The following is a 27,678-nucleotide window of genomic DNA, read 5'->3' as shown; positions in this document are numbered from 1 at the left end:
TCAGCTGTAGACAGCCATGTCTGTTGTGAGACAACTGATTTTGATATATCAGAACATTAAATTTACCAATGGACGATAGCCATAGATAGATAGACAGATAGACAGACAGACAGACAGACAGATGAATGGTAGATAGAGATTCTCACCTGACTTCCTACTGTTTGAACTGTTCTGTTTGGACCCCAGCTGCTTAATCCACAAAGTTGGAGCTGTAATCTCTGTTTAAAATACAACATAAGATTGATTTGCACTTGTATATCAGTCATATCCATAAATGCAAGACTCATATGTTGTTGTTGTGTTGCTTATTTTTGCATGGGGTCCAAACTTACCCTCACCTTCTGGGACAACATGTGTCTCCATGGTTGGTGTGGGTTTGGAGCCATCATCTGGATTGAGGGTGAGAAAGAAACGGAAAGAGACTACCATTATTGAGGTTAATACAATCTACTCTCCACAACTGTTGAATGATTGGGATTTGCACATGGCCCGGCCAATAGCACAGAAAACAAAGTGGGTGAGGGACAGAGGATACAAAGTGAGAAAATACAAGTGAGAAAACAGATAAATAACAGTGTTCATCCACTCAGTAACACACACACACATATCGGAATGCAAAAAAACTAGCTTTCACATACATACTGTTTAGATAAATGGTATTGTAATGCATAATTGTATAAAAAGGCAATAGTACATTATTTAACACATTCAAAGTTGTCATGATAATTGAGAAATGGCAAACGTCCTATAGTACTTACCCACTTATGTTCTATTTCACTCTGGCTGATTTTCTTGTGGCTCACATCATTGTAGGCCCTGGCAGTGGAGGGGCCAAAGCTACAGTGCTAAAGCCACAACAGGGTGGCAGCAAAACCAGTTCATAGAATACATGTAGTTCACTGAACTGAATTATAGTCAATGTGACACTAATTTCCCCCTGACCTCTACGTTTGCATGTAAAATCAATGTTTATGATATAATTTCTGAAAGTGAATTCTATTATTTCCTGTCTTATATAAACATGGGTAATTTAGAAAGATAGCAGCAGCAGTAATATGATCTATACACTGTTAAAAGCTATTTTTAAAGATATCTTTACATCTGAGTCAGAGAATTCCCGGTTCATTAAGAGCAACAGTGACAGCTACTCATTGTACACCTTAAAATCAAACCAACCAGCTTCAAGATGAATTTCAATATAGCATTTCATTCAAAGTAATTAGAAATGAGAAAAAATAACACCCAATTGACCCTTCGCAGGGAGTCTGATTGACAGGGGATCTGACCAATCATAACACAGAATCCGCCATTTTTGTCCGACAAACAAACCAGACAGGAGAGTAGATTGACATTGGTGGACTTGAACTTGAAAAGTGTGTATTGACATCTTTCCACAGTTGAAACAAGATACCTTCTGATGTTCATTCATGTTTATTTCATGCTATAATTAGTAAAGAGGAAGAAATGATTGGTTCAAGTGTCGCTTGAACTGAGATCTGTCACGACATGTTAAAGGACCACAATAGGGTATTTATTGTTTGAATTTCTTACAAAATGACAGAATTTGAAAGCTAAGACTTTGTTTCATACCAAAAGTAACCTGCTTTGTCTCGTCTGTCGGCACGTTGTCAGTTTCCTCTTTGCTCCGCGATATATTTTTCACTGCGTGAGAACATGATGTGTGGCGTGAGAGCATGGTGGCTTGTTGGACGTACCAACAGTAATGAAGGGGGGCAGGTCTTTACGAAGGGTCAACTGTGTGTCTTTTGTCTTCTTCACAAATTTAGAATTGTCAAACGTCAAATCACTACTGTTTTATGCTTTAGAGGATACTTCAAACATTGAGAAATGTTTCAAAATATCTCTTTTGCGTTCTGCAGAAAACAAGAAAGCATTTTAAAGCATATTTCATGAGTTAAAAACATTCTGAAGCACAGTATAAAAAACTTAAATGAGATATTTGAAAAAGAACACTGATCAAAATTAGTGAACACTTTCAGATACCTCCCAGTTATTGGTGTTAATCTGGCTCCTGGTGCTAATGTCCTTAATTATCTGACAAACCCTAGTTAACTCGCAGCCTAACTTTCCAGTTTTCACTGACTTTGCAAGATGGTGAGCCGTGCTAAAGTGACTGAAACCTTCTGCCAGCAGGTTGTCCAGATGAAGGCCAAAGGGATGACCTTTTCAGCTATAGCAAGAGAAGCTGATCATTCCAAATCTGTGATTTCTCAAATATTGCATCTTTAAAATGTAATTAACTCATTCAAGTCCCCCAAAAAGGCTGATCATCCACGAAAGACAAATGCATGAGAAGACAGGATAATGCATAGAATATCAATGGGCAATCGGTTCAACACTGCAGCTGGAATTGCTTGCCAGTTCAGTGCTGAACAGGGTAAGGATCTGTCTTGGTATACACTATACAGTGTCTCAACATTTAAGAGAATTTGGACTGAAAGCCCACTCTGCACTGACCAAACTTCTCATCAGCAGAAAGAATCAAAAGGCTAGAATAACTTTTGCTGAGGAGCATGTTGTGTGGAGAGAGGAGAACTGGTCCAAAGTTCACATCAGTGATGAAAGCAAGTATAATTTATTTGGGTCTGATGGGAAACATTATGTTCGTCATCAAACTGAGGAAAGACTGAACCTAGAGTGTGTAAAGAAGTCAGTGAAAGGTGGAGGATGAAGTGTCATGGTTTGGGGGGTGTTCTGTGCAGCAGGAGTTATGCCTCTTATACAGATACATGGCAGGGTGAATGCAAATGTTTATCAGAACCTCCTGTGGCAACATGCGGTTCCTTCTCTGTGGTCATCGCCCCCTCAGCCAGCAATTTTCATGCGGGACAATGCCCCCTGTCACACAGCAAAACAGGTAAAGCAGTTCCTTGAAACTGAAAACATTGAAATAATGAAATGGCCAGCCCAGAGTCCTGATAAACCCGACTGAAAATGTTGGGAAAATACTTGGTGACAAAGTAATTGCTAAGAAACCCACTGCACTCAACGAACTGTGGAAGAGACTGGAAGAAGAGTGGACCAAGATCACATCAGAGCAGTGTGAGAAACTAGTGATGTCCTGTGGCCGCAGATGTGTTGAAATCATTCAAAGCAAGGACCTGTACACTTCCTACTAATTTCTGACTGCTGTAACCTTAAAACATTTTAGTTGTAATCTTTCTTCATGCTACAATCATTGCTGTTCTCTAATTTTGATCACTGTGTTTTTCACAAAATACATTATTTTTTGTTGTTGTTGTTGTTGCTGAAGTGCCTTGGTTATTTTGTAAAACACTGTTCTACTAGCATGGCATAGCCGCAACTAAAATTCCTTCAAATTTTAAATGATGAAAAATTAAGTGTTCATAAATTGTTCTCAAATTTTGATCTCCACTGTATGTAGCAAGCTATGTAGCTAGCTAACAAGTAACCTAGCTAGCCTCCACTAGCACTACCTAGCTAACTACATGTGATGTTGTAGCTTTAAAAGATAAAACACAATAATGATAAGATTATTTACCTTTAACAACCTCACAACTCATTGTAGATATTCCTCAAAAGGTTTATAGTTCTGTCTTGACAACTCTCTGAGAGTTTAGCATGATAATATACAGTACATGGCAATGTTAATGTTTTTGGTCTTGGCTATGCTGCTGCTGCGGCAGAGCAAGTACTGAGACTTGCTACTGCCAATACATCCACAGACATGCTGCTGTATGTAGGAAATACTGCTGCTGCACATTTAATACATGAAATAACTCCCATATATAACATACATGAAATCACCCCATAACAGATCTATACAGGTGGAGCTGGGGAAGGTGGAGGGTTTCTGAAGCACGCTGCAACTGCTACAGCAAGCACTAGCCAAATATGTGAACGTTGAGCAGCAATATCATTGGCTGTTGAAGCGAAAGAAACCAATCAGCTGTGCCATGTGAATAATGATGTGATTATATCAGATTGAGTTAGAACCTATTGGCCTGCGCCATCTTTGTATTAATGTATTCATTGCTAAAAATAAATTATGCTAAGAAAAGAGTGAAAGGCATTTTTAATCCTGAAACCCTACAGTGAACTTTAAAGACTCACATACAGTGGCACACAACCACTGTCCACCTGCTGGTGACATAAACATCTGTTGCACACGCAATTTGTCTGCACGCCCAGTGCAGAAGAGGCGAAACAAGATCTGAAAAAACAAACAAAAAAAAAACAAACAAACAAAACAGGCAAACCTTCTCCCATTCCTGCGATACAAACCTAAACACACTCTCAAACCCCTATACACCACCCTCGGGGCCTGTAAATGACAATCTGGCTTTCCTGAGTTAGGGCCCACAAGAGTAGATGCCTGCCATTGTTGCTGTTAACATCTATATTAGCTGTTTAAGATGTCACTGCTGTAACAGACTGGTGGGGCTTTGGCAGAGCCATGCCTTTGATGTGTGCTAAGTTCTTACACTGGCTGTTAAATGGAACAACTGGAATAGGTTTTCATCCTTTACGGTCCTTAGAGAAACTTAAGTCTGAAGTAAAAGCTTGACAGAAAGTTGAGTCAGAGTCAGGCCAATGAACATGTCAGAGAAATACAAGGCAACAGTTGACATCTTTTTGAATGTGCTGACACATTTAATCTTACATGAATAAATAAAACGAGGCGAGAAATGTTAGTTTAGTGTCCTAAATTGTTAGCTTTCAATATCTCTCATACATAAGCACACGCTCACATTTCTGTGAAATCCAACTCACCTTTTCTGCCAGAGCTTGGAGGTCCCGGTGGCTTATCGGTTACTGACCCTTTAAAGAGAGAGCAAAATGTTTACTCAACTTGTGCAATGCACTACAGTAACCACTTCACTTTGGAAGAACAGGTTAAAATATGCACTTGTATGAACAGCATGCATACAAAAGATTACAAAATGCAAGTGATAATTGTAACATCTTAACTTACACATTTAAGACAAATGGGAATCAGTACAAGGATAATAATAATAATAATAATAATTAAAGAAAAAAATTGTAATAACCACCAGACCACATTTTCTTGAAACCACATTTTCACTGCTGAAAATGTTGAGATGTTATTAATCTAGAAATTAAGTTTCCTGTAATGTTAGCCCCATATTATTCCAGATGTTGGGTGCATTCATTAATAGCACATAAAAAAAGAAAAAAAAGAAATATAAAAAAACACACACACACAAGGAACAATGGTGTGCAATGCTACATATTTTATTTAGGTAGTGAAAATAGCCACAATAATTGTTACAATTATTTACATCCACTATTCATATCTCATTATTATTATTAATTATATTATTATTAATTACTCTTATTGTTATTGACAATAGTACTGTAGACGCACCTTACTGCAGAATATAGCTCCAACCTTGTTCTAACGTGCCAGTTTTTAAGCAAATGTTTTGTGCATTTCTGTAATTGTACTACAGTGTGGTTTTCCTGATTGAAGTCCCCTGTGTAGACATCAATGGAGATATTCTTGATTAGCTAGTTGAGTTTGATTTGTGTTGAAACAAAATTCTGCAGCAAGACAGATCTCCAGGATTGAGTATCCATGAATAAAACACACTTTAGTGTGACATGAAACAGATAAAATGCTTTGAGGTGGGGGTAGTTATGCACAAACAATCACATTGATCCAAGAACGTGCAAATGCTCAGAATTAAAGGCATGCATACATTTAAGATTAGGCAGTCAAACCAATTAAAATACTGGAGAGAAAGAGAACTTTGAACAAAAGGGCTATTTGGAATGAAATTTACTACCTGACAATCCACTTGTCCCAGCATGAGTTCCCATAAATTCACGGAAGTTTCCTGCAAACGTGTGCAAGACATTTCACTTAAGTGGTGATTCATGGGATTCACTCATTTCTGGGACAGGACTAGTCCATCTTTTGAACATTCATGAGATGTAGAACACTGAGCCAAGGTTCAAGCCAAAAAAAAAAACAGAGGTTGTCTTGGACATTAAACATCATCAAGCTGAACAGATAAACTCACTTTTACAGTGTTTAAAACTGCGTTCTTGCAAACTATTCTAACTGAAACTTTCAAGAAAATGTTTTTTAAATAAAGACGGGAAGAGTTGTCGGAAGAGACTGGAAGAGTTGTAAAAAAATCTCCAATGGGAAAATCTGATTGGGTTTTTGGAGGGAACCAGGGTGATGCTCACTTCCAGGTTGGCTTACAAATATACATAATCACTGCATCACTCTATTACTTCCAGTTTATTTCTCACAAAGGAAATGGAAGGTAAAGTTGAGTGCATTGCAATGTGGGATGTGGGATTATAGTGCATACTATATTTTGGCAAGTGTAGTAGTAATCTACTTTTCCATTCATGAAGATTTTAAAGTTATAGTGTACTGTGCACACTGCATATTACAGAAAAAGTAGAATGTTAGCATGCTATTCTAATCAAAACCTGTGACTCGGTGCTGCTAAAAACACAGTGCTGTTTATTTGAGTGGCCCAATATAATAACATTGACTAAAACAACATTATGGTTTGGGGGCAGGACTTCCTGTTCATCCATACAATGGAGTGTTTGGGAAATCTCTTTGGAAACCTGTTCAGTAATTCCATTTTGCAATTCTGTTTGGTGCCAACAGGGGTGCGGAAATGGTGAAATAAAAGGTCCCAAATAGAAAATACATTATTTATAATGGTAATAATAAACATTTTATTTTTTTAAAGAAAATAATTAATTATATGTAACAGGCAAAATTTTCAAAAAGTCACGGGTGTCTCTGCAGTTAGCTACAGATGAACTGAACTGACAAGTGTATGGACCATCCAGAAAGCTAGATGAAATGTAGCATCAGGGTTAGGAAGGCACAAGATGGAATGTAATCAAAGAACTAGAAACCAGGTGATCCAATCATAATGTAATCCAGTTCTGGCAGGATACTGTAGCGTTATCTCCAACAGAACAATTCTTGGCCATTAGAGCAAAGTGTTCCCATTCATTTACGAAGAGAAAAGCTTCCTCATTCCAACCTTCCATTGAAAGCAGTTATACAATGAAGAGAGAACGAGAAAGCAATGATGGAGAAGGAGGAAAAATAGTAGAGAATGAAACGGATGAAGAGAGAGATTGATTGAGTGTGAATTTGGAAAGAGACAGAAAGAGAGAAATGTAGAAACCGTAAAGAAGAGGAGAGAAAACTTTTGGAGTCAGCATATGTCCTCCAGGATATTATCCATCACCTCTCGGTTCCATGCACAAACACAGTAAAAGTAAACTAAACAGAGTGGTGGCTAGAGTTTAACATCACACTGACTCCATCAAAACAAAGAGCACAATTTAAATCAAACAAAGTCTAATGGCTCTGAAAGTGATGGACTACAGGCACAACTTCTTGACCGAGGCGCATGATGGTTTAGCGGTTCTGCTTTTCAGCACGACCTAAACACAAAGCAATAATCCAAGCAAACAGTCTAGAGATACTATCTGCATACATACAGTACCTGAACACACTGGTGTTTTGTTCTGGACAGAAGAGCCGCTGACTGGCTTGCCATCTGTCGTCGCACACCAGCAGTATCCTGTGAGGGTGTGACATTGGACCTGGAGGAGATACAGATGGATAGAGGTGAGAGAAAATTCCAGTAACTGCTCTTGTATCTCCTGGACGACCTGCAGAAAATCTCATGGCGCTTGCGCTAGGGGAATACAATTATTCAGAGTGAAAAATTACTCATAAACGATGAGGCATTAAAATCTTAGGCGGACTGGATGATCGCTGTTTAACAAAGTAAGGCGCTGGTGAAATAAAGGCTGCGAGTCTATAAATGTGATTTAATGTACACTTTCCATTCAAATTCCCTATTCGGCCGTACTGATGAGAAACACAGGGACGTGCATTTTTTTAGAGACTGGGGAAGATGTTGGAAGGCTAATTTGTCCACTAGGTAGGTTTGCTTTAGGATTAGTCGATGTCAGAAACAACACTCCGGCAGTCCAGAACTCTGACAGACCTGGGCAAATGTTCCATCGTCATTGCATTCTGGGATAAAAATGGATTCCTGTGGCCTTTTGGCCTGTTCCAAAGCCTGAATCCTCTCAGTCCGACATTTCGTCTGGCCCGCTTCTGCAATATAGATACAAATGTGTCTAATTACACACTTGATGTACAATTATTGCTATAATATGAACAGTTTTAGTACATAAGGATAGTGATGCAAGGGGAATGTCATGGATTTGATTCTGAGAGAATTTTTAGGAAAATATACCTTGAATTCACTATATGTTGCTTTTGGAAAAAAAAAATATCTAGGAAATTAATAAATTGAAACATGCGTAAGGCAAGTTACTGAATAATCACTGTAAAATTCCCATACAATAGGATACCAAACACACACACTCCCACACTTTTCGACCAGTCAACTTCCATGACCTTTCCAGTTGTTCATGATTACATGATAGTTATTTTGAATAGACTTCAAAAAAATCATTTTACAGAAATTTCACTCACAAATACCAACTATATTATAGATCTGAACAACTAGGGAAAAAAAAAAAAATATATATATATATATACAGTGGGTACGGAAAGTATTCAGACCCCCTTAAATTTTTCACTCTTTGTTATATTGCAGCCATTTGCTAAAATCATTTAAGTTAATTTTTTCCCTCATTAATGTACACACAGCACCCCATATTGACAGAAAAACACAGAACTGTTGACATTTTTGCAGATTTATTAAAAAAGAAAAACTGAAATATCACATGGTCCTAAGTATTCAGACCCTTTGCTCAGTTATATATATATATATATATATATTCACAATGGAAATTTCCATGCCATTTCCATTAACTTTTTAAGATATTATTAATGTTTGTGAGCATTCCAGACTTTTTAAAATAGCTTGATATTTCCATAACCACTGAAATCCTGAAAACAATTAATAGAACCGTTACTGAAGATCGGATTATTGGAAAATCCATCTCATTACACAGCCTTTGAAAGAAACCTCATTGCTTGCGGTAAGAAGTGCATCATGATCTTAGTCTAATCTTGATCTAAGGATGGAAAATATGAGGTTTGAAATGTCAAAGCTGAGTGTTGTGTTCCAGCATGTAAGCACTTGGTCATTTTGTATGAACACAAAGAGCATTTAGTCATTCTAAGACAAATAAACAACGCTTACAAGTTGGACCTCGGTGCTGAACTGCACCCAAGATGTGGGGAGGCTAAAAACCACATAATCATTTTCACACTTTTATCTTTTAAGCTATTCACAGTTAAGTCCTCAAATGCATAGACTTGCAATATACTTTCAAATGCATGTGAAGATATGAATTCAGACAGATGTAGGCATATCAAGCACACAAAGAGACAAATTGCAAATCTGCCCTGCATGTCTGAGAGCAGATGCTCTCAAATCCCCCATGATGTAAAATAAGAAACACCTGTTGTACCTGTGAAGTCTATGACCGATCAGCTGAGAGAGGCAGGTGGGCTGCAATCACCCCCCGACAACACAAGACTTATGGACATGTTAATAAAAACCAAGCCCCAAACTAATCAATTATTATACTGACCTTTTTAGTGTTTTCCCTTGTGTAGAATATATAGAAACAGACCTCCAGACTTTTTTTAAATAGTATTTTACAAAACAGTAAATTTACTTATGTATCCCAAATTAAAAAAACAAAAAAAACAACACTTTACTGCCAAATGTACATTTCTATGGAACAAAATATGCAATAATTTTGGTAATTGGCCAAATTTGTTAGTCCTAAGAAGCCTGCCTTTCCTTTTTATTTTTATTTTCAGCTTACTACTTCTGTTTTGCTGAAGAGATTTTTGGTTTGTACTGTGTATAAACTTTACACTCAGTAAATAATAATGCTTTAACCAAAGTTTCTGTTCAGCTTTATGCAACCTGAATTAATTTCTTTATCCCCCCCCCCCCTAAAAACAGTGACAACAATGACCATTCCTGGCACTTTTAACTGACAGTTTAACACAATCCAGTCTAAGAAATTGATGATGCAGGCTGACCTTGACTTAAAGCCAGTCAATCTGTCTTTGAGCATGTCAACACGGCCTGCAAAAACTTACATGCATACCAGTGGGCATACGCGCTTCCTCGGCAGTTTGCTCTAATGCTCCAGGGACTGTATATTCTCTCTAGACTGACACGCACACAGATGTGTTCTGCTGCCTTGATTTGAGATCAGCCACCTTCATGCCAACACATGAATAACAAAACTTCATCACAATTTGAAAAGAAAAAACGGTGAGGAATGTGAGGCCGAAAGTGCCAGTGCAGTTGTAAACATATGAAGCTAAAAGTTAAAAGTATAAATAAAAAATGTTTATTCATAGATATTAATAGTACTTAAATTGTTTTTAACATCGTATACAGTACACTCACACGAGATGAAGAATCCAGTCATGTCAGTATCAGCTCCATGTAAAATAAAAAGCTGACTTGATGAATACTAACCACTTTATCTTTGTTAACCCCTTAAACTATTTAAATATTGCAAATGGGTTGAATTAATCACAGTTGAATGCATGCAAATTATTTACATAATTGGCATTATGTAGCATTTTGCAATGGCATTTGTGAAACTTTAGCTTTAGCATGATGCTGTCATACAGTCTTGAATCAAACTTTCTTACCATCTCCTGAGCAGTGTTGGGGGTAACGCATTACAAGCAACACGAGTTACGTAATCAGATTACTCTTTTCAAGTAACTAGTAAAGTAACGCATTACTTTTTAATTTAAAAGACAATATCTAAGTCACTTTTTCAAATAAGTAAACTTTTCCCCATGTATTGACTGACAGCTCTCCTGTCCCCATGTTGAGAGAAATCAGGAGTAAGTGCAGAGATGTCGTGTGCGCTGTGTAAACATGATGGTTACTGTAGTTTGAGACTAAATGTGAACATGCATTTACTCATCTCACTTGCACAAAAACAGATTCAGAATTCCTCAAAATGAATAAAAACAGTGAAATGCAAACTCAAAATACGACGCAAACCTGCAATAATTAAATGTTAAATGGGTCATATGATGTTGCTAAAAAGAACATTGTTTTGTGTATTTGGTGTAATGAAATGTGTTTATGTCCTCTTTTGGAAGGCCAAACAAAGTAGTTTCGCTTTCACAACGAAACACAGCGTCACACACGGAGGCCTAGAGTGAGCGGAGGCAGGCGGGCTTGCGGCAACCACATGTGACGACCCCAGGCTGGACTCCGCTTCGTCCCCGATGTATTCCCTCAGCGACCAGCATGGATCAGCTCCAGGCATGACGAAGCGGATATCGTCCTCTTTTGGAAGGCCAAACAAAGTAGTTTCGCTTTCACAACGAAACACACAGCGCCTTCACAACATGGCTGCGGCAACAACAATACTACAGCGAAAATAAAAGTTACGTCTTCTTTCTTTGCGTGAACATTTGGGCAGCGTTATGCAAATCTTCCCACATAGTGATGTAGATATGTGGGGGCGTGTTAGAATGAGCTGTTTTAGGTAGGTGTGGCTGACTCTTAACTTTTATAAAGAATATCTCTTTGGATTTGAGACTTTACAGAGCTTCTTTATGCACCAAGAGCTTGTAACACTCCAAAGAGAAAGGAATAATTTAAATCGCATCATATGACCCCTTTAAAACAAAGTTATTTATGTATTTAACCCATTTTACCAGTGCCCTTAATTTATCCAATTCAATCATAAACAAAAATGACTCATAACCACAACAGATAAGCAACATTTGTGTTTCATTTTTTATTTTTGATTGTGATGAAAATGTTAAAGTGAATGTGTTGAATTTACATTTCCTTCATTATTCATTTCACTTCTGTTGCGGATTTAAATTATGATTTTATGTTTCATAAGGTTGACAGTACACCGACACAAATGAATGACTTTGACAATGACCATTATTTATGTACAATAAAATAAAATTTATTTTTGTACATTTGACAAAAATATAACTTTTTTAAATTAAAAATAAACAAGCAAGCCCAGGCCAGATGAGAAAAAGTAACGCAAAAGTAACGTAACACATTACTTTCCATAAAAAGTAACTAAGTAATGTAATTAGTTACTTTTAATGGAGTAACGCAACTTTTCCCAACACCGCTCCTAAGTAATTTAACATCATCAGTACTTTGAGGGCACAGTATAGAAATATGCAAACTGGGAAGCAATCACAGGGTGCAAAGTTGGCAGAATCTTGTGTGTGTATAGGTTTTCATACCTGTCAACTCTTTGACCTCTGAAACAAGTGTGGGTGCAGGAAGAGGCGGATCTATTCTCACCCAGTTTTTACCTGAAATTGCAAAAATAAATAAATTAATTAAATTAAAAATACATATTGCGTAACACAACTACTCAAAGAACGGACTAGTTTACAATATCTTGTGCTTTAGTTTTGTTCGTTTTTTTCCCCCCTTTGAATCAGGTCTTTTATTCTGTTATGTGCTTTCATTTTGACATTCTCGTTCCTAGTTCTTGTTGTCTTGTTCATGGTTTCATGTCCCTCATGTTTCTGTTTTCTGTATTAGTTGAATTCAGCACTGCGTTTAGTGATGGTGAAGTGAAGCGTTTTGAACCAGTGAAGCTTTCAACACAATTGTATCGGAAAAAGGTTCATTACGCGAAGCTTTTCAACACGGTTTATGTTGTGGCCATCTAGTGGTAATAAAATGAATAACACTTTCCAAACTGCTGTGTTCCATTACAGCCGTTGGTTTCACAACTGATTCTTTGTTTTATTTTATTGTATATAAATAATGGTCATTGTCAAAGTCATTCATTTGTGTCGGTGTACTGTCAACTTTATGAAACATAAAATCATAATTTAAATCCGCGATCTGTCTATTTTAACTTTGCCTCAGTTCTGTTATTTCATAGGCAAAGTTCATTTGATCTTACTATTTAATTACGATATAAAAAAAACAAGAAAAAAAACAATGCTAACACATTATAAAGTAATATAATTTAAAGGAAACCGGGCTGAGGTTTGCATCGTTTGAAAAAGATACTGAAACAGTCACATGGTTTTCATATGAATGAACGTCATAGATCATGTGATTTTGGCAAAACTTTGCTTTGATGTGAAATGTGTTGTTTTTTATATACAAGCTTCGGAGCTTCCTTGTTGAGCGTAACATCACTAACTGCGTTTTAATATGCCTGCTTCTTTACTATATAGTAGACTGAAAGAGCAGTATGTCCGAAATACATAGTACTTATAAAACAGTAGGCGAAAAGTACCCAGGTGATCTACTTCCAGCACATCCAATGAACACTTTACTATCCCATGAAGCCACGAGAGAGTGATGTTGATGATGTAAGTCACATGGCAATGCCAACGTGCATTACATTAATCCTACACACATTCATTCTACATACAATGTCTGAAGAAGTTCTTTATCACATATAATACCCAGTCAAACAGTATGTGATTATGGATGAAGCAAAGTTTCTTTCAGGATTAGTTTTCTTGACAGGAAGGAAAATGAGGCTGTGAGGAATAGAAGTGCATTGTGTTAAATGGACTATACTGACAAAATATCTTCCCAAAAGACTTTCAGTAGACAAAAACTCCATAAGACAAGTTTGAAAGTTGTGAGTTGTGATTTAGGATCTTTATACAGTGCATACCATTGTAAATACTTTTTTATTTGGTTTATTTATTTATTTATTTTTTATCTTCTTTGTCTTGGTTTTTGGGTCAAACCCTATGTGATCACTGTTTGTGCTCTTTTATTATTATTATTATTATTATTATTATTTAAAGTATTACTAGGTTGCAGTAAACTAGTGGTAACAACTAATTCAAACACAAGAAGCACTTAAAGGGATAGTTCACCAACAAAATGTCTCAAGTTGTTCAAATTATGACAGAATTTTCATTTTTGGGTGAACTATCCATTTAATGTTTCAAAATGCATGTGATAATAAGGCTTGTTTTCATATAATACATCTGTTTTTATTATTATTTTTTTTTAAGAAATGATACAATGTTCACATGCATTTCAAGATGTCTCATTTGTTTTCAGAAATTCTCACACAACAGTGTCTGATGTCCACTGACCTTTGCATCGGCCCCTGTGGGCGAGGGTGAGTGTGCGGTCTTTGCATTTCGCCCACTCCAGGTCACAGTTGGTATCATAATTGCGTCCGTCTGACCCACACACAGGCTTGCCGTGACTCCTGGAGCACGCAGGGGAACATGAGCTCTCTCTGTCCCCTATAAGCCACTGCAAACACATGTAAACATATATGAAGTATATTTAAATAGAGCACTGACTGTGTAATAAGGCATGGAGCATTTGAAAGAAGACCCTGACTAGACTCTAATGAGTGTGCAATAAATTAAACAGAGCTGCTGAGCTGAGCTGCAGCTCAATGAGTTTCACAGCTTTTAGTAGCAGGAAGACTCAGATTGCTTAGTGCAATTTCTGTTTTGAGTTAGAAGAACAAATACATTCAAATAAATAGAAGAGACAGGCAAATATAAACATGTTATACAGACTCAAACTGAAATTCTACAAGTCCATAAACTAACAAACTACACTGTAAACAAATCTGTAGAAAATTGGTTGAAAAATAACCAGTACCTTCCTATCTATAACACCGCTTCAGGACTTTCTGCAAAACATTTTCATTTTGAGTTGCACATAAGAAAGAAAATCAAACATAATTCAAGAAAATCATATGTCTCAAACAAGTTTGGGAAGACTTGAAGGTGAGTAAATATTTTAAGTCCTAGTTAAATGGGTCAAAAACACTCTAAAATATAAATTTAAAATATAGCATAATGCATTTTGATTTTAAAGCAACATGGAATTATGTGTCCAAAAACATTAGTTCACATTTAAGTACACATTCTCACATTGTTCGCACGATTTTATTTCTCATTTTGTCTCTCATAGTTGAGGTATACCTATGATGAAAATTACAGGCCTCTCTCATCTTTTTAAGTGGGAGAACTTGCACAATTGGTGGCTGACTAAATACTTTTTTTCCCCACTGTATATTACTTCCATAATAAGTGCTCTTTTTAAAAGTATTCTAAAGTGTACTTCTTTTTCATAAAGCATACTGTATCCTGAAAAAGTGTTTGCTTGGAAAAGTAGGAGGACCTCTCAATAACTAATAATTCTTAATAAAACCCTTCAAATAAAAACTCAGTAGAATATTTGAGATAAAATTATGCATTCTGGAAAGGCACTAACACAGACATAAATTAGTACCTATGAGTTGTCTCACACAAAATTACAGTCAACATAAGAAAGGGCTCTGGGAGGTTAACAACATGGTTAACTACTGACTTGGTACAGAGAACAAATTTATGTATCACCTTGGATTGAAAGCATACTGATACGTGACTAGGTCTGTAAAATATGTGTTTATTTGTAAAAATATGAGCCTAAGTATAACTGGAAGTGAAATGAATCACACACATTCTGTCAGTTTGTGTGGGCAGACGTTTAGTTAAGCATGGAACACAGAGGAAAACAGAAGCCTACACACCATAAAAACATTCTGTGATTCTCACTTTCAACAATATGCAATGCCCCAGAAAGTATTGAGAGATTATGGGACACTTAAAGGCACAATATGTAAGATTTTTTTATTAAAATATCCAAAACCCACTAGAACAGTGTTATATATTTTGCTAACTTGTGTACTTACATTATCCCAAATATATCGAAGAATGTTTAATTCCAGAGAAATAAGCAGTTTTAACTAGTACCACGGACCGTGTATATAGTGTCATTGTGTCACCTGCCAATGACGTCATACACCCTCGATTTCCGGGTTTTGTTTTGTAGAAAACATGAAAACACCAAACACCAATATGTTGTGCGTTTTATTAGACAGGCGACGACCGCACAGAGTAGCATCATAACAAAACTTTCAAACGTATCTAGTATGATAAAACAGTGCTGCTTTACCCCCACATACACACGACCGGAAGGAGCGGAAAACTAAAGTGTGGCATAATAAAATCGCCGCTGTTTTCGAGCCATGTGTCATCCTCGTCTCTCATTAGCAATTGCTTCAGCTGCCTCGTTTCGCTTTGACAGCTTTCCGCTTCACTCTGCTTCATACGATGTTAATACATCTTTAAAGGGGTCATATGATGTTGCTAAAAAGAACATTATTTTGTGTATTTCGACGACCGCACAGAGTAGCATCATAACAAAACTTTCAAACGTATCTAGTATGATAAAACAGTGCTGCTTTACCCCCACATACACACGACCGGAAGGAGCGGAAAACTAAAGTGTGGCATAATAAAAGCGCCGCTGTTTTCGAGCCATGTGTCATGCATTACAGCCATTGGTGTAATGCAATGTGTTTATGCGGTTTAAGGTTAAAAAAACACATCATTTTCGACAAAACCAATAACACCCATTACAAACGAGGCATTTGTTGCATCCAGTGGGGACATAATTACTGATTGTAATGACTTATACTGTGTTTTTACGCAAACATAAAACCATGTCTGCATTTGTGATCGGAGAAATGACAAACAATAAGCGCTACTCTACACTGCTCAAACTCGCGTTTGAATCATCAATGGCAAATTCTTTCAATATAAAAAACGTACTTACAGGCTGTGAGTCAGAAGCGCCAGACTGTCCTTGCAAAGTTGGAACTGCCCCACTTAATAGAAACATTATGTCTTCTTTTGGAAGGCCAAACAAATTAGTTTCGCTTTCACAACGAAACACAGAGGCTTGAGTGAGCGGTGCCCGGCGGATTAGACAGAAAGGAAAAATTGAAAACGCATCATATGACCCCTTTAATACATTAGCTCATCCATGAACATGATTTCTGCCCGAGTCCCATTGGATTGCGTCGGCTGTGGGGATGAAGTCGACAACTCCCATGAACACTCAGTCACGGCGTCATCTAACTACACTTTTGTTTCTTTGTTTGTTTTGAATACGCGCCCTCTAGCGGTGAAAACTTACATACTGTACCTTTAAGTCACACATTTTACAAATGCAATGCACCGAATAACAAAATATTAAACTGAAGGCCTCTACAAGCTTTTGATGTTAAAACTTTATGTTAAAATTGATGCAAGAACTCTCAGAATTAGCTTCAGTTTTTTTATTTATTTTTTTGCAACTCCATTTAAAAAGTGGTCACAAGGTACTTTAAGTGGATGTATTAAGTCAATTCCCATCATAATCACTGAGTGTCCTAGCAGGGTAACCAGTAACATGTTCCACTATTAATGTCTCACAAATTTGTGTTCCATTTTACCATTTAAATCCTAACATACATGCATTTATTATATCTCTTTTGTACATTTCTCAGATTTTTTTAACTAATGCAATGATATTCATGCATTTTTATTGTATTTAGTAGGATAGCATAGGTGCTCAATAAATGTTTAGAGCTGTTGTTCATAAGACATTATTGCATTGTAAAGGTTTCTCAATCAGTAAACTTCATTCTTATAGAGCAAATTATCTGTTCAGTAGTCAGCCATCCATAAATCCCTCTAGTTCCCCGACACTGCTAAACTCATATGTAAATCATTAAAAACAATCCTCATGTTGATTAAACAATATGTCAAGCACATTTTTCTAACTAAAAAGTGATCTCCAAAAACTGTTCTCAATTTTCAGTTTGGGATTTATGACAAATGTTTCTTCTTAACACTCTATTTTGAGAATAATGATACTCTTAACTTTTGCCTGGACTCTTCACAATAAAGTGAATATTTCTGGACGAGCTGGAGACACCAGAGAAATCTCATTGCACAGATGGATTTTTATTCTTGGCAAGCATTCTGTGTGTGTGTGTGTGTGTGTGTGTGTGGTATTCACGAGGAGTGCCAGAGCTACTCTCTATAACGTGTGAAGCACTTGTTACCGTTCAAAAGAACAACAACAAAAATAACGGGCAAAAGAAGACTTCGGATTGGTTGCCATATAACTAGCAGGCCTGGCCAAGTGTAGCTGGCGCCCCTCAAAAACGGTTAAAAAAATAGGTGAGAATTCTGTTTCAAATTAGAACTCAGTTTAAAACAGAAATTGGCAAATCTGTAAATTCATATCCAGAGGTTGTGTTTGGGAAACAGACGTATGAGTGCTGCCAGCATTGCTGCAGAGGTTGAAGGGTGGGGGCTCAGCATGTCAGTGCTCAGACCATACGCCGCACACTGCATCAAATTGGTCTGCATGGCTGTCGTCCCAGAAGGAAGCCTCTTCTAAAGATGATGCACAAGAAAGCCCACAAACAGTTTGCTGAAGACAAGCAGACTAAGGACATGGATTACTGGAGCCATGTCCTGTGGTCTGATGAGACCAAGATAAACTTATTTGGTTCAGATGGTGTCAAGCGTGTGTGGGGGCAACCAGGTGAGGAGTACAAAGACAAGTGTGTCTTGCCTACAGTCAAGCATGGTGGTGGGAGTGTCATGAGGGCCTTTTGCACCGCGGGAACCTTTTCATAGTACCAGAACTAATTGTGGAACTACCCACTTTTTGGCGTTTTCGCACCGCCAGAACTGGGTGCGATTTTAGTACCGGACTGTCGTTTTCGAGAACCAAATTAGCTAACCAGCACAACTGGTACTAATCGTGACGTAAGTAGACATTGATTGGCCAAACGCGTATGAAAATGCCCTCACCCGCCATGATTTAAAATGCCGTGTAAACATACTGTAAACATGTCAACTTATTTCTCAAGTATGGAGACCAGCGATAGATGGACGGACGCTGAAGTGCAGGCACTTGTAGCAAATGTAGCACTGCCAGTTGTCGTTGGAGATTCTTAGTCCTCCTTTCCATTCTTTCAATCGCTTTACGTATACGTCGACTTTCCATGTCCATTATTGTGAAACCCGCCAGACACAACAAAAACATAGCTCCGATCACAGCGTCCTCCATCCTCCTGTTGTTAATGTTGTTGTACTTTGTTACGGTTGTTGAACGCTCGTCACAAATGACGTCGCTGTCGACCGTCTTACATCACTTGTTAGTACACACTCTCGGTGCGAATGCAACCCTTTAAATGATACTGGGAAATAGTTCGCGCAAAATCATCCCAGTACTTTAGTACTGTACATTTAGTTCTGGAACTAAAGCGGTGCGAAAGCCCCTATGGTCTGGGGCTGCATGAGTGCTGACGGCACTGGGGAGCTACAGTTCATTGAGGGAACCATGAATGCCAACATGTACTGTGACATACTGAAGAAGAGCATGATCCCCTCCCTTCGGAGACTGGGCCGCAGGGCAGTATTCCAACATGATAACGACCCCAAACACACCTCCAAGACGACCACTGCCTTGCTAAAGAAGCTGAGGGTAATGTGATGGATTGGCCAAGCATGGGCATCCTTAAACGGAAGGTGGAGAAGCGCAAGGTCTCTAACATCCACCAGCTCCGTGAGATTCCAGGATTCTCGTGGGGGCTGGTTCTAATCTTTTTGACGGCGAAGAACCATTTGGCAATTTACAACCCCTATACAAGTAACATCTCTGACCAGAACTGTAATTTATATGCAAATGTCAAAAGGCTAAAAGGGTCTTTTAAGCCATAAACAGTCCAACACTCCAGCATGATCCTACGCAGACGCTACAATATATACGAAAATACAGGAAAGTTTTTTGTGAGGGGTAGGTTTAGGGTAAGAGGATAGAAAATACAGTTTGTACAGTATAAAAACCATTATGCCTGTGGAATGTCTCCATAAAAATGGAAACCAGTGTGTGTGTGTGTGTGAACTGGGAAGCAGATAGAGTGTGAGAAACTGGTTATGCAAACTTCAAATCCCCTCCTAAAACAGCTTTTCATGATTTAGTAATGACTGTCAGAATTCATACGAATAAGATTTGAAATCATAATCCCTCTTCTCTGATCATTAGAATAATTAAATCCAGACTAACAGGAAATATGCTTTCTGGACTTCCTACTTTGTCACTCTAATGATAAAGCTTGGCTAAGGAACAGTCATGATAGTTCTTCTGACTGTCTGATAATAAATAAATAAATAAATAAATATGTTAATAAAAATAAAAACAAATAAAAAAACAAGAAGGAATTTGTGAAACAAACTAAGATATGCAATTTCTGTGCAGTTGCCAAATTCTGTCCTGCATCTCATTCCTTAATGTCAACTGAATTAGTTTCATATCAATTAAATTATTCATTCAGTGGATTCCGCCCTCTAGCTCTGGGTTCGTTAAAAATGTACAGTCCGGTTTTTGGACTGATAAGGCTGGATCTGATTTGAGGTGTCTAGTCTTGGTCTGAGTCCTAGGGGGTCTGGTTTTGGTCTGGGTCTTGGGAAACTGATTGATTGACCACTACTGAAGCAGTGTGGGATGTATTACTTAGTATTAGCCATAAATCCCTATTTAAGAATGTTTTTGCATTTACTTCTGTGTTGGGAGAAAATAATACTTTTGGTTTGTTAGTTATCATCACTTGTAAACAGTCTATGCCAATGCCAAATGCCAATCCAGATTTTAAACAATCATCCAAACACAAAACTATCAAAGTTTTTTTACATTCTTTGTAGGAACTTGTTGTTAATCAAATGCATTTGATTATTTGACCCCAGAGCTTGTAGCAACAAATCAAAACGTGCAGACTAAATAACCAGTAAAAGTTGTTTGTCTAATTGCAGCAGCACAAAAAGTTCTGTCGACATCAGCAAAACACAAAGTGTAAAGAAGATCCCACTTGAGGATGCCAATACGGCAAAACTGTGAGATGACTTTCAGTTGATGAAATCTGCTATGTCATGAAGAGACACTACAGTAATTGAAGCCTCTGGGAGGCTGGTAGTCTCTGGTATTTTCTCAGAGAAAGTCGTATCATTAAACGCTGATAGCCACTGCTATCTCTCCACAGCAAAATGCCATAGCACTGACCCAGAACACATTCTCTCTGTCAGAAAACCTTCCTTATCCAAATCCCAGCTGTCGCTCACTGTATATCAAGCACACAGCGCTGCTTCTGGCCCACACAGGGAGAACAGCCTTTTGTCCCCTGACTCTGTCTCCCAAATTGTTCTCTATCTCCCTCACATACACATTTTCCCTCTCTATCTCTCTCTCTCTCTCTGTCCTCTCCAGTTCTTGTCGAACTTTACTGTCTGCAATTTAGTCTGGAAACGCAATGCACATGCACACACACTAGGGCTGCACAACAACACAAAGGTTGCGCAACAAATAATAATTAGTCATCACTTTGATGGATTGGGTTGTATACTTTTCTACATGCTCTATTGTAGCGTTTGGTGTTTTTAATCTGACTGATATCGCATGACTTTCTGTAGAAAGACTTAACAGGTGTTGTGGCCTTTTTTTTTTTTTTTTGCCCTGACATTGTGAAAAAGAAACAGACATTGCGGTCTTGTGAACTGGCCTTCTGATTTATTAAATAATATCACATGGATTATTTCACTGGACTACTGTTGGATCTCTCGTTTGTCATCCTAAATCCTTAGTCACATGACTATCCTGGTCTATTTTGGCAGGGATGCTTTATACACCCACCCCCCATTTTCTTTATTTATAATCCACATTTTCATCTTTTACAGTAATGATTTAGCTAAACACAATAGACCATAGCAATCTTCACCACAACATAAGTAATTTTCAAACACAGTAAGGAATGACTTCACGATATGGTAATTCTGTCTAAATGTTACTATTTAAAATGTATGCCATACCCCATAATTTCAAACATGTCACTTAAATCGCTACTAATTAAATTTGGAAAATGTTAAACTCACATCAGACTTTTTGACAATTGGCTATTTTTCACTTAGGACAACTGGTTGTATCTTCATTAATGCTTTTTGAGAATCATACACTCTTGCCTAGAACATAACCGAGCATTATCTAAATCTCTTAAACTCTTTTGAACACTCAAGCGTGTCCCCAAGCATCAGACTTTTCTGACATTTTCAGACTTATTCCATTTAGCCTCACAAATCACTTACTCCCAATTAGAACAAAACAGACCAATATTTAACTCTCTTAACTGCTTTAACGCTCAGACATACATGAGTCACTGCAACACTGATATGATAAAGCATTGATGCCTTACAGACATAACAGTATGACTTTATGTAAAGCTGCTTTGAAACAGTGTTATACAAAGCGATATGCTGTACAAATAAATTTGACATTATTAAATCAATGTTTGTCCAATTTGCTTAATGACAGAAAAAAAATCAGTAAAAGCCACCTCTGGTTGAATTAGTCAGTAAGATCTGCCATTAGTCAACGTACTGGGTCTGTCCACAGCTTGTGCCACAGTGTAGCTGCATGTCATTATCTTAATGTGATAATCTGTGAATAAAATAAACCCTGACCACTTTGCGTTCACAAAACATGAACCATCTTGGTTTTGCAGACATCTGAAGCCGGGCATACACTGTGAGATTTCAGAAATGTTTTTGTTAGATACCAACTGTTACTGTACGAGTAAATCACATGCGATGTAAAGCCAAAGCTCACTTTATGTGCTCACAGTATACGGTAAACACGTAGAACCCCCCGAACCCATAACGGTGTTGCTATTTCTGAAGAAGAACCATGCTTTCCTGGCAGAAATGCAGTGTTGCCATAGTTTATTTCTGTTCTTGCACAGGCGAAGTCAGGGAAAAACACTGAGTTCAGGGCAATCGCTACATCGTAGATCTGCTTCAACTGTGCGATACCCTCACAAGGGGTGAACAAAATTTCTGACATGTCAGAAATTCATCCGACCGTCCAATTACCAATCAGGAGGGTTTGACCCCCTTTTCATTACCCCCTGTACGCTGCATGACAAATTATGCATGACAAATCTGAAAGTTGGCCTGACAAAAAAAAAAAAGAGTCATCTGACTCAGAAATCAAATGAAAAACGCACAGTATATGCCTGGCTTATGATGGTTAGCCACCATGAAACCAATCAAGATTATTGCAGAGTGTCTTTTTACACAAAGTACAAATATCCTGACTTGTTGGCAAAGGCTAATTAAACTAACTCTAACTTTTGGTAACAAGAGCTGTGGTTTGAAGAGTACAGTCACATTAATGTAATTTCAGTTAAACCTTGAGGGCAAAAAGATCTGTTATCTTCAATAGTGTAGCAATGTATGAAGCAAGTCACTTTCAAACCAAGCAGCTTTCTGTTGGTCATTGTGGCGAATTTGTGTAAAAAACAATAATGTGTGGCAAAATCTTTGACCCTTACACAAAATTCCAGATCACGTGGATTCCTATTGAAATGACTGGATTTCAACTGCAAAAATTCGCTGAACAGCAGTAAATGTGACCGCATCTTAAGAACATGAGATTTAGCTTTTGACTCGACCAACTTGAGTTTATATCCGCCTTTTTCCAACATCCAATTATGATTTTAATAAATACATCCTGAATACATGTTAATTATCGCATAATGTTTTATCATGCACTGCAATACAATAACGTACAAATAGTCACTATTTGCACTAAGTATAAATACCTTCTAATGCCTGGTATACATGTACGATTTCGGACTGTCCCAGACGAAATATGACCAATGTGAAACAATTGTGGCGATTTATTTGGCCATGGCTCCTTAACGGTGGTCTCACGTTGTACTGTGAGAGAAGTTCAAAGACGGCCGTTGTCACAGTCTTGCGACCAAAGATAGCCTGCAATCATTTTCTAGTAGTGTCAAAAATGTTGGATAACCATCTCACAGTGTGTTTGCTGCTACAACCTACGCCTACTGATGGTGAGCGTGATTTGACCAAGTACAAGATCATCCTTGTTGATCCAGGAACATCATTCCAATCAACCAATCAGAATTGAGAGAGAACTTTTAAGGAAATGTCAGTTTTAGGCTTACAATCAGGATTAGGTGATTCTACACCCTTGTTAATCAGCTATCATTTCACACTGATTTTAGGAATAAATTATGGATAGGGTTAGGTTTAGGGGTAGGGATTGGGTTAAGTCTGCATTTTTTGACAGTAATGTTGATCCAGGATCAACAAAAGATGTTGATCCAGGAACATGTCTTACTTGGCAAAATCCCAGCAACCGCCTACTGACTAGCCAATAAAAATGCAACATGAAATGATGTACTGATCAACGCGACACGGAGCTAAAACAAAAATGCCCTGGAGGCAAAAAGAGCTAAAAGGAATACCGGTATGTGGGATTCCAATAAGTACTTTATTGTCTCCTCCGCCACCTCCTCTTCTTTTTTTCAGTACACATAAAAACCACAATTGCCAAAGCATGATTCATCTTCCTTTACTACTAGTGCATGCTGATGAAGTTTTATTCTTCTATACTAACTTGCATCATAGCCTACGATTTAATAGGTGTCATCATCGTACTGTCTGTCGTACCATTCACCTCTGACAAATTAAAGTAAGTCTGGCATGATTTTTATCACAGTACAAGTTGCTTTACCTCAGATCTGCATGCTTTCTTTTCTCATTCGCATTATCTCAGCTGCGCAAACATTCTCTACATTTACAAACTTTCTGTCAATAGAACAGTGTTAAACTGCAAAGCCCGCTGATGCTGCACAGTGTATCGTGAGTCATTTTATATAAGGTAAACAATGACCTGCTGACTGGTTGACTACTTCTCTGGATTATTAGATGTCTGGTTAAAATTAGTACTCGTGCAACATACACAGAACAATCACTATTTCTAAATGCACTCAGATAAAAACCTGCATATACATGAATCCCACATCTCTCTCTCTCACCCGCAAACACACACAACACTAACACCTGCATCATTGGGTGTGATGTGGGCCGCTCTAATAAAAAATAAAAAATAAAAAAAACAGAGAGGAGGGGGGCAGGGGGTTTTGCGCTCATGCGCAGAGTTGGGAGAATGTTGTCTTGGCATGGAACTTGCACTCGCCTCGCTGTGTTTGTTCTTTACATGATTTTACGAGGTTTCAGTGATGCACTCGACCAGGTATGTTGTATACAGCGCTTCCCCAGGCCACCACCATGCAACCATTTTTCAATCACTCACGCTGGTTATGTTCATTTTTGCAGGGAAGCTAGACCAAACTACCATGATGTTTTGTTTGTGTGGATAGCTAATTCTGAAATGAATGCTGTGGGAAAGCGTATGTCGTATCTTTTAATTGAACTACTGAATGAAAACCGATCAGACGATGTTTTTGTCATGTTGGAAAAAGTTTACACTCTATTAAGTCCATACTTCAAAGGACAGGGTATACTGAAGTCTTCGAAATATGTCTTGTGCGGATCATGAGTGTTCTCTTGAAAGTATATTTGAAGAAAAAAAAGCTTTTAAACATATGTCAAAGACAAAAGAGTCCTACAAATCTACTAAGGACAAAAGTTTATATTATTATTATTATTATTATTATTATTTTAATGGTTTAAACTCCCATAACCATTTCAAAATCACTGCAATTAATGAACTGCTTATGTTTTTATGAAATACATTTTTCAATAAATAGTTACATCTCTTAATAATAATAATTTAAAGAAACCATTCTTCCACCATAAGTAGTATACCATAGTCATATCTATAAGGTGAATGTCAGGCTGTTTACCTAACTTACGTATGCTTCGCTCCCGGAAGGCTCTCTTTGAGGAGGGAACCTTCACCGGCATTCCTCGCGGTGCTGGCCCGGAGCGGCAGCTGCACTCGTGGGGTTTGCAGATGGATCTGGTGGAGGGAATGGAGACAGGCGAGTCCCTATCTTCTTCCTCACCCGCCAGATCTGCCCGCTCTCTGGGATCGGAAGCCCATTCTGCGGGTTCTTGCCCCCGGGGAGAGGGCTCGGCACTCCGCCTATCTTCTTCCGAGGAGGTTGATGTGGAGAGAGTCGAGGATTCGACCCCCTCAGTCACCCCAGTATGAGGAGTTGTTGGAGGTGGTTACTCATGCAGTAGCTAAGTTAAACATTGATTGGCCCACCAAGAAACAGGCTGAACTGCAGAAGAGTAAATTCAGCGAACTAAGCCGCCACCTCCACACCGGAGCCTGCCTTTTTTCCCCGACCTCCATACCGAAGTGTTGAGGTCGTGGGTGAAACCATTCTCGGCCCACTTATTCATCCCTGCCTCTGATTATTACTGCAATGTGGCGGGGTTGGGTGAGCGCGGTTATAGATCGATGCCCCGGGTAGAACAGACGCTCACAAGCTGTCTGTCTCCCAACGCGGTACTGTCTCTAAAGGCTCCGGTCTTGCCCTCCAAGCCACTGCGAACCACTTCAGCGCTGGTGGGCAAGAGGTTCACGGCAGCAGGTCAGGCTTGTGCGTGTCTGCACACAATGGCTGTGTTGCAGGCATACCAAGCCGACTTGCTTAAAGAGCTAGATGAAGGTAAAGAAGTTAAAGCAGATGATATTTCAGAACTGAGGAGAACCGCTGATTTATCTCGCCACGCCACCAAGGAGACCGCCTGTGCCATTGGCCGGTCCATGGCAGTTCTGGTGGCAGCGGAGAGACATTTATGGTTGACCCTGTCTGATATGAAGGAGAAGGACAAGGTCTTCCTCATGGACGCTCCGCTTGCGCCTTCTGGTCTGTTCTGTGACGCCATCAACTCCGTCGTCGACAGATACCAGGAGGCTCATAAACAGGCGGCGGCATTCCAGTGGTTTTTCCCTTGCCGTTCTCTAGCTCTGGGGGCTGCTGGGCGGGAGCAGCCCGGCCGTGTACCAGCTCCTCATACAGAGAGGTGCAAAAGTTGAGCAGGTCCCCGCAACGGGACCGAGGTCTGCGACACTCTAAACCGGGGGCTTCCAAGGCGAGGCCCGATCTGAGGGTTGTGCTTCAGTCGAGGAAGCCCTCGACAAAGTGGTCCTGACAATCATGGCCCAGAACTGCAGAGGGTGGCCCCTACTGGGGAAGAGCGGGGTGCACCACATTACACGGTGTCCGTCTCTCCTCAGAGCCCTCAGGAGATCAGTCTGCTAATCCTGCCAGAGTTCTAGGGTGCAGCAGCCTCCAGCGAGCACACATCTCAGTGTCTTCTGCCCGGAAACGTAGCGGGGTCTCTAGGGCAGTTAGTTCGATCGTCTCCTGCAGGTCCTCCACTTGAGGGCACCGAGCTAGCAGCTCCAAGTACACCAGAGATCAGTCTCGAGAGACTGGTTCCCTTAGTAGACTATTTAGCAGCATGGAAACTACTGCCAAATGTGTCTTGCTGGGTCCTGCAGACTGTAGAAAAAGGCTATCGCATTCAGTTCGGCGCTCCGCCGTGGCCATTCAACAGGGTCTTTCCCACATTGGTGGGCACCGAGCAGGCTCTGATATTGGAACAGGAAGTAAACACCCTCTTGAGGAAGGAGGCCATTGAGGTGGTCCCTCCTCACAACAGAGAGTCCGGGCACAGCTCGTAGCTTCCGGTCTATCAACCGAGGTTGTTGAGACCATCCTCCAATCCAGAGCTCCCTCTACGAGGAAACTGTATGCCTTGAAGTGGAAACTTTTCCCTTCTTGGTGCGGAGATCGCCAGCTCGACCCAGTTAACTGCCCAGTTGGTACAGTGCTAGAGTTCCTGCAGGCCCGTTTCACCGCAGGGCTAACCCACTCCACCCTGAAGGTCAACGTGAAGGTCTACCATGCCCCTCTCGGTGGCCAGTCAGTGGGCAGACACCCCCTAGTTACATGTTTACTGTACAATCTTGCGTCCCCACATGGGAC

The 27,678-nt window shown here is 39.1% G+C and overlaps 1 protein-coding gene across 1 annotated transcript; it reads right to left on the bottom strand.

Annotated features, from left to right (window-relative positions):
* On the bottom strand, window positions 1-26,083 carry LOC107561660 (SPARC-related modular calcium-binding protein 1-like). Its single transcript, XM_016246133.1, has 11 exons — window positions 26,036-26,083; window positions 25,585-25,605; window positions 14,096-14,261; window positions 12,254-12,325; window positions 8,010-8,122; window positions 7,500-7,599; window positions 5,793-5,843; window positions 4,756-4,803; window positions 333-422; window positions 120-218; window positions 1-20 (listed from the first exon to the last, which is right to left on the bottom strand). The coding sequence occupies exons 1-11, from the start codon at window positions 26,081-26,083 to the stop codon at window positions 1-3; spliced, it is 828 nt and encodes a 275-aa protein (XP_016101619.1).
* Window positions 26,084-27,678: the final 1,595 nt, after the last annotated feature.

This window comes from Sinocyclocheilus grahami, unplaced genomic scaffold (assembly GCF_001515645.1).
Source record: "Sinocyclocheilus grahami isolate Dianchi unplaced genomic scaffold, SAMN03320097.WGS_v1.1 scaffold787.1, whole genome shotgun sequence".
Taxonomy (NCBI): Eukaryota; Metazoa; Chordata; class Actinopteri; order Cypriniformes; family Cyprinidae; genus Sinocyclocheilus; species Sinocyclocheilus grahami.
The sequence above is the reverse complement of the archived record's forward strand: the minus strand, read 5'-3'. Positions and strand labels throughout refer to the sequence as shown.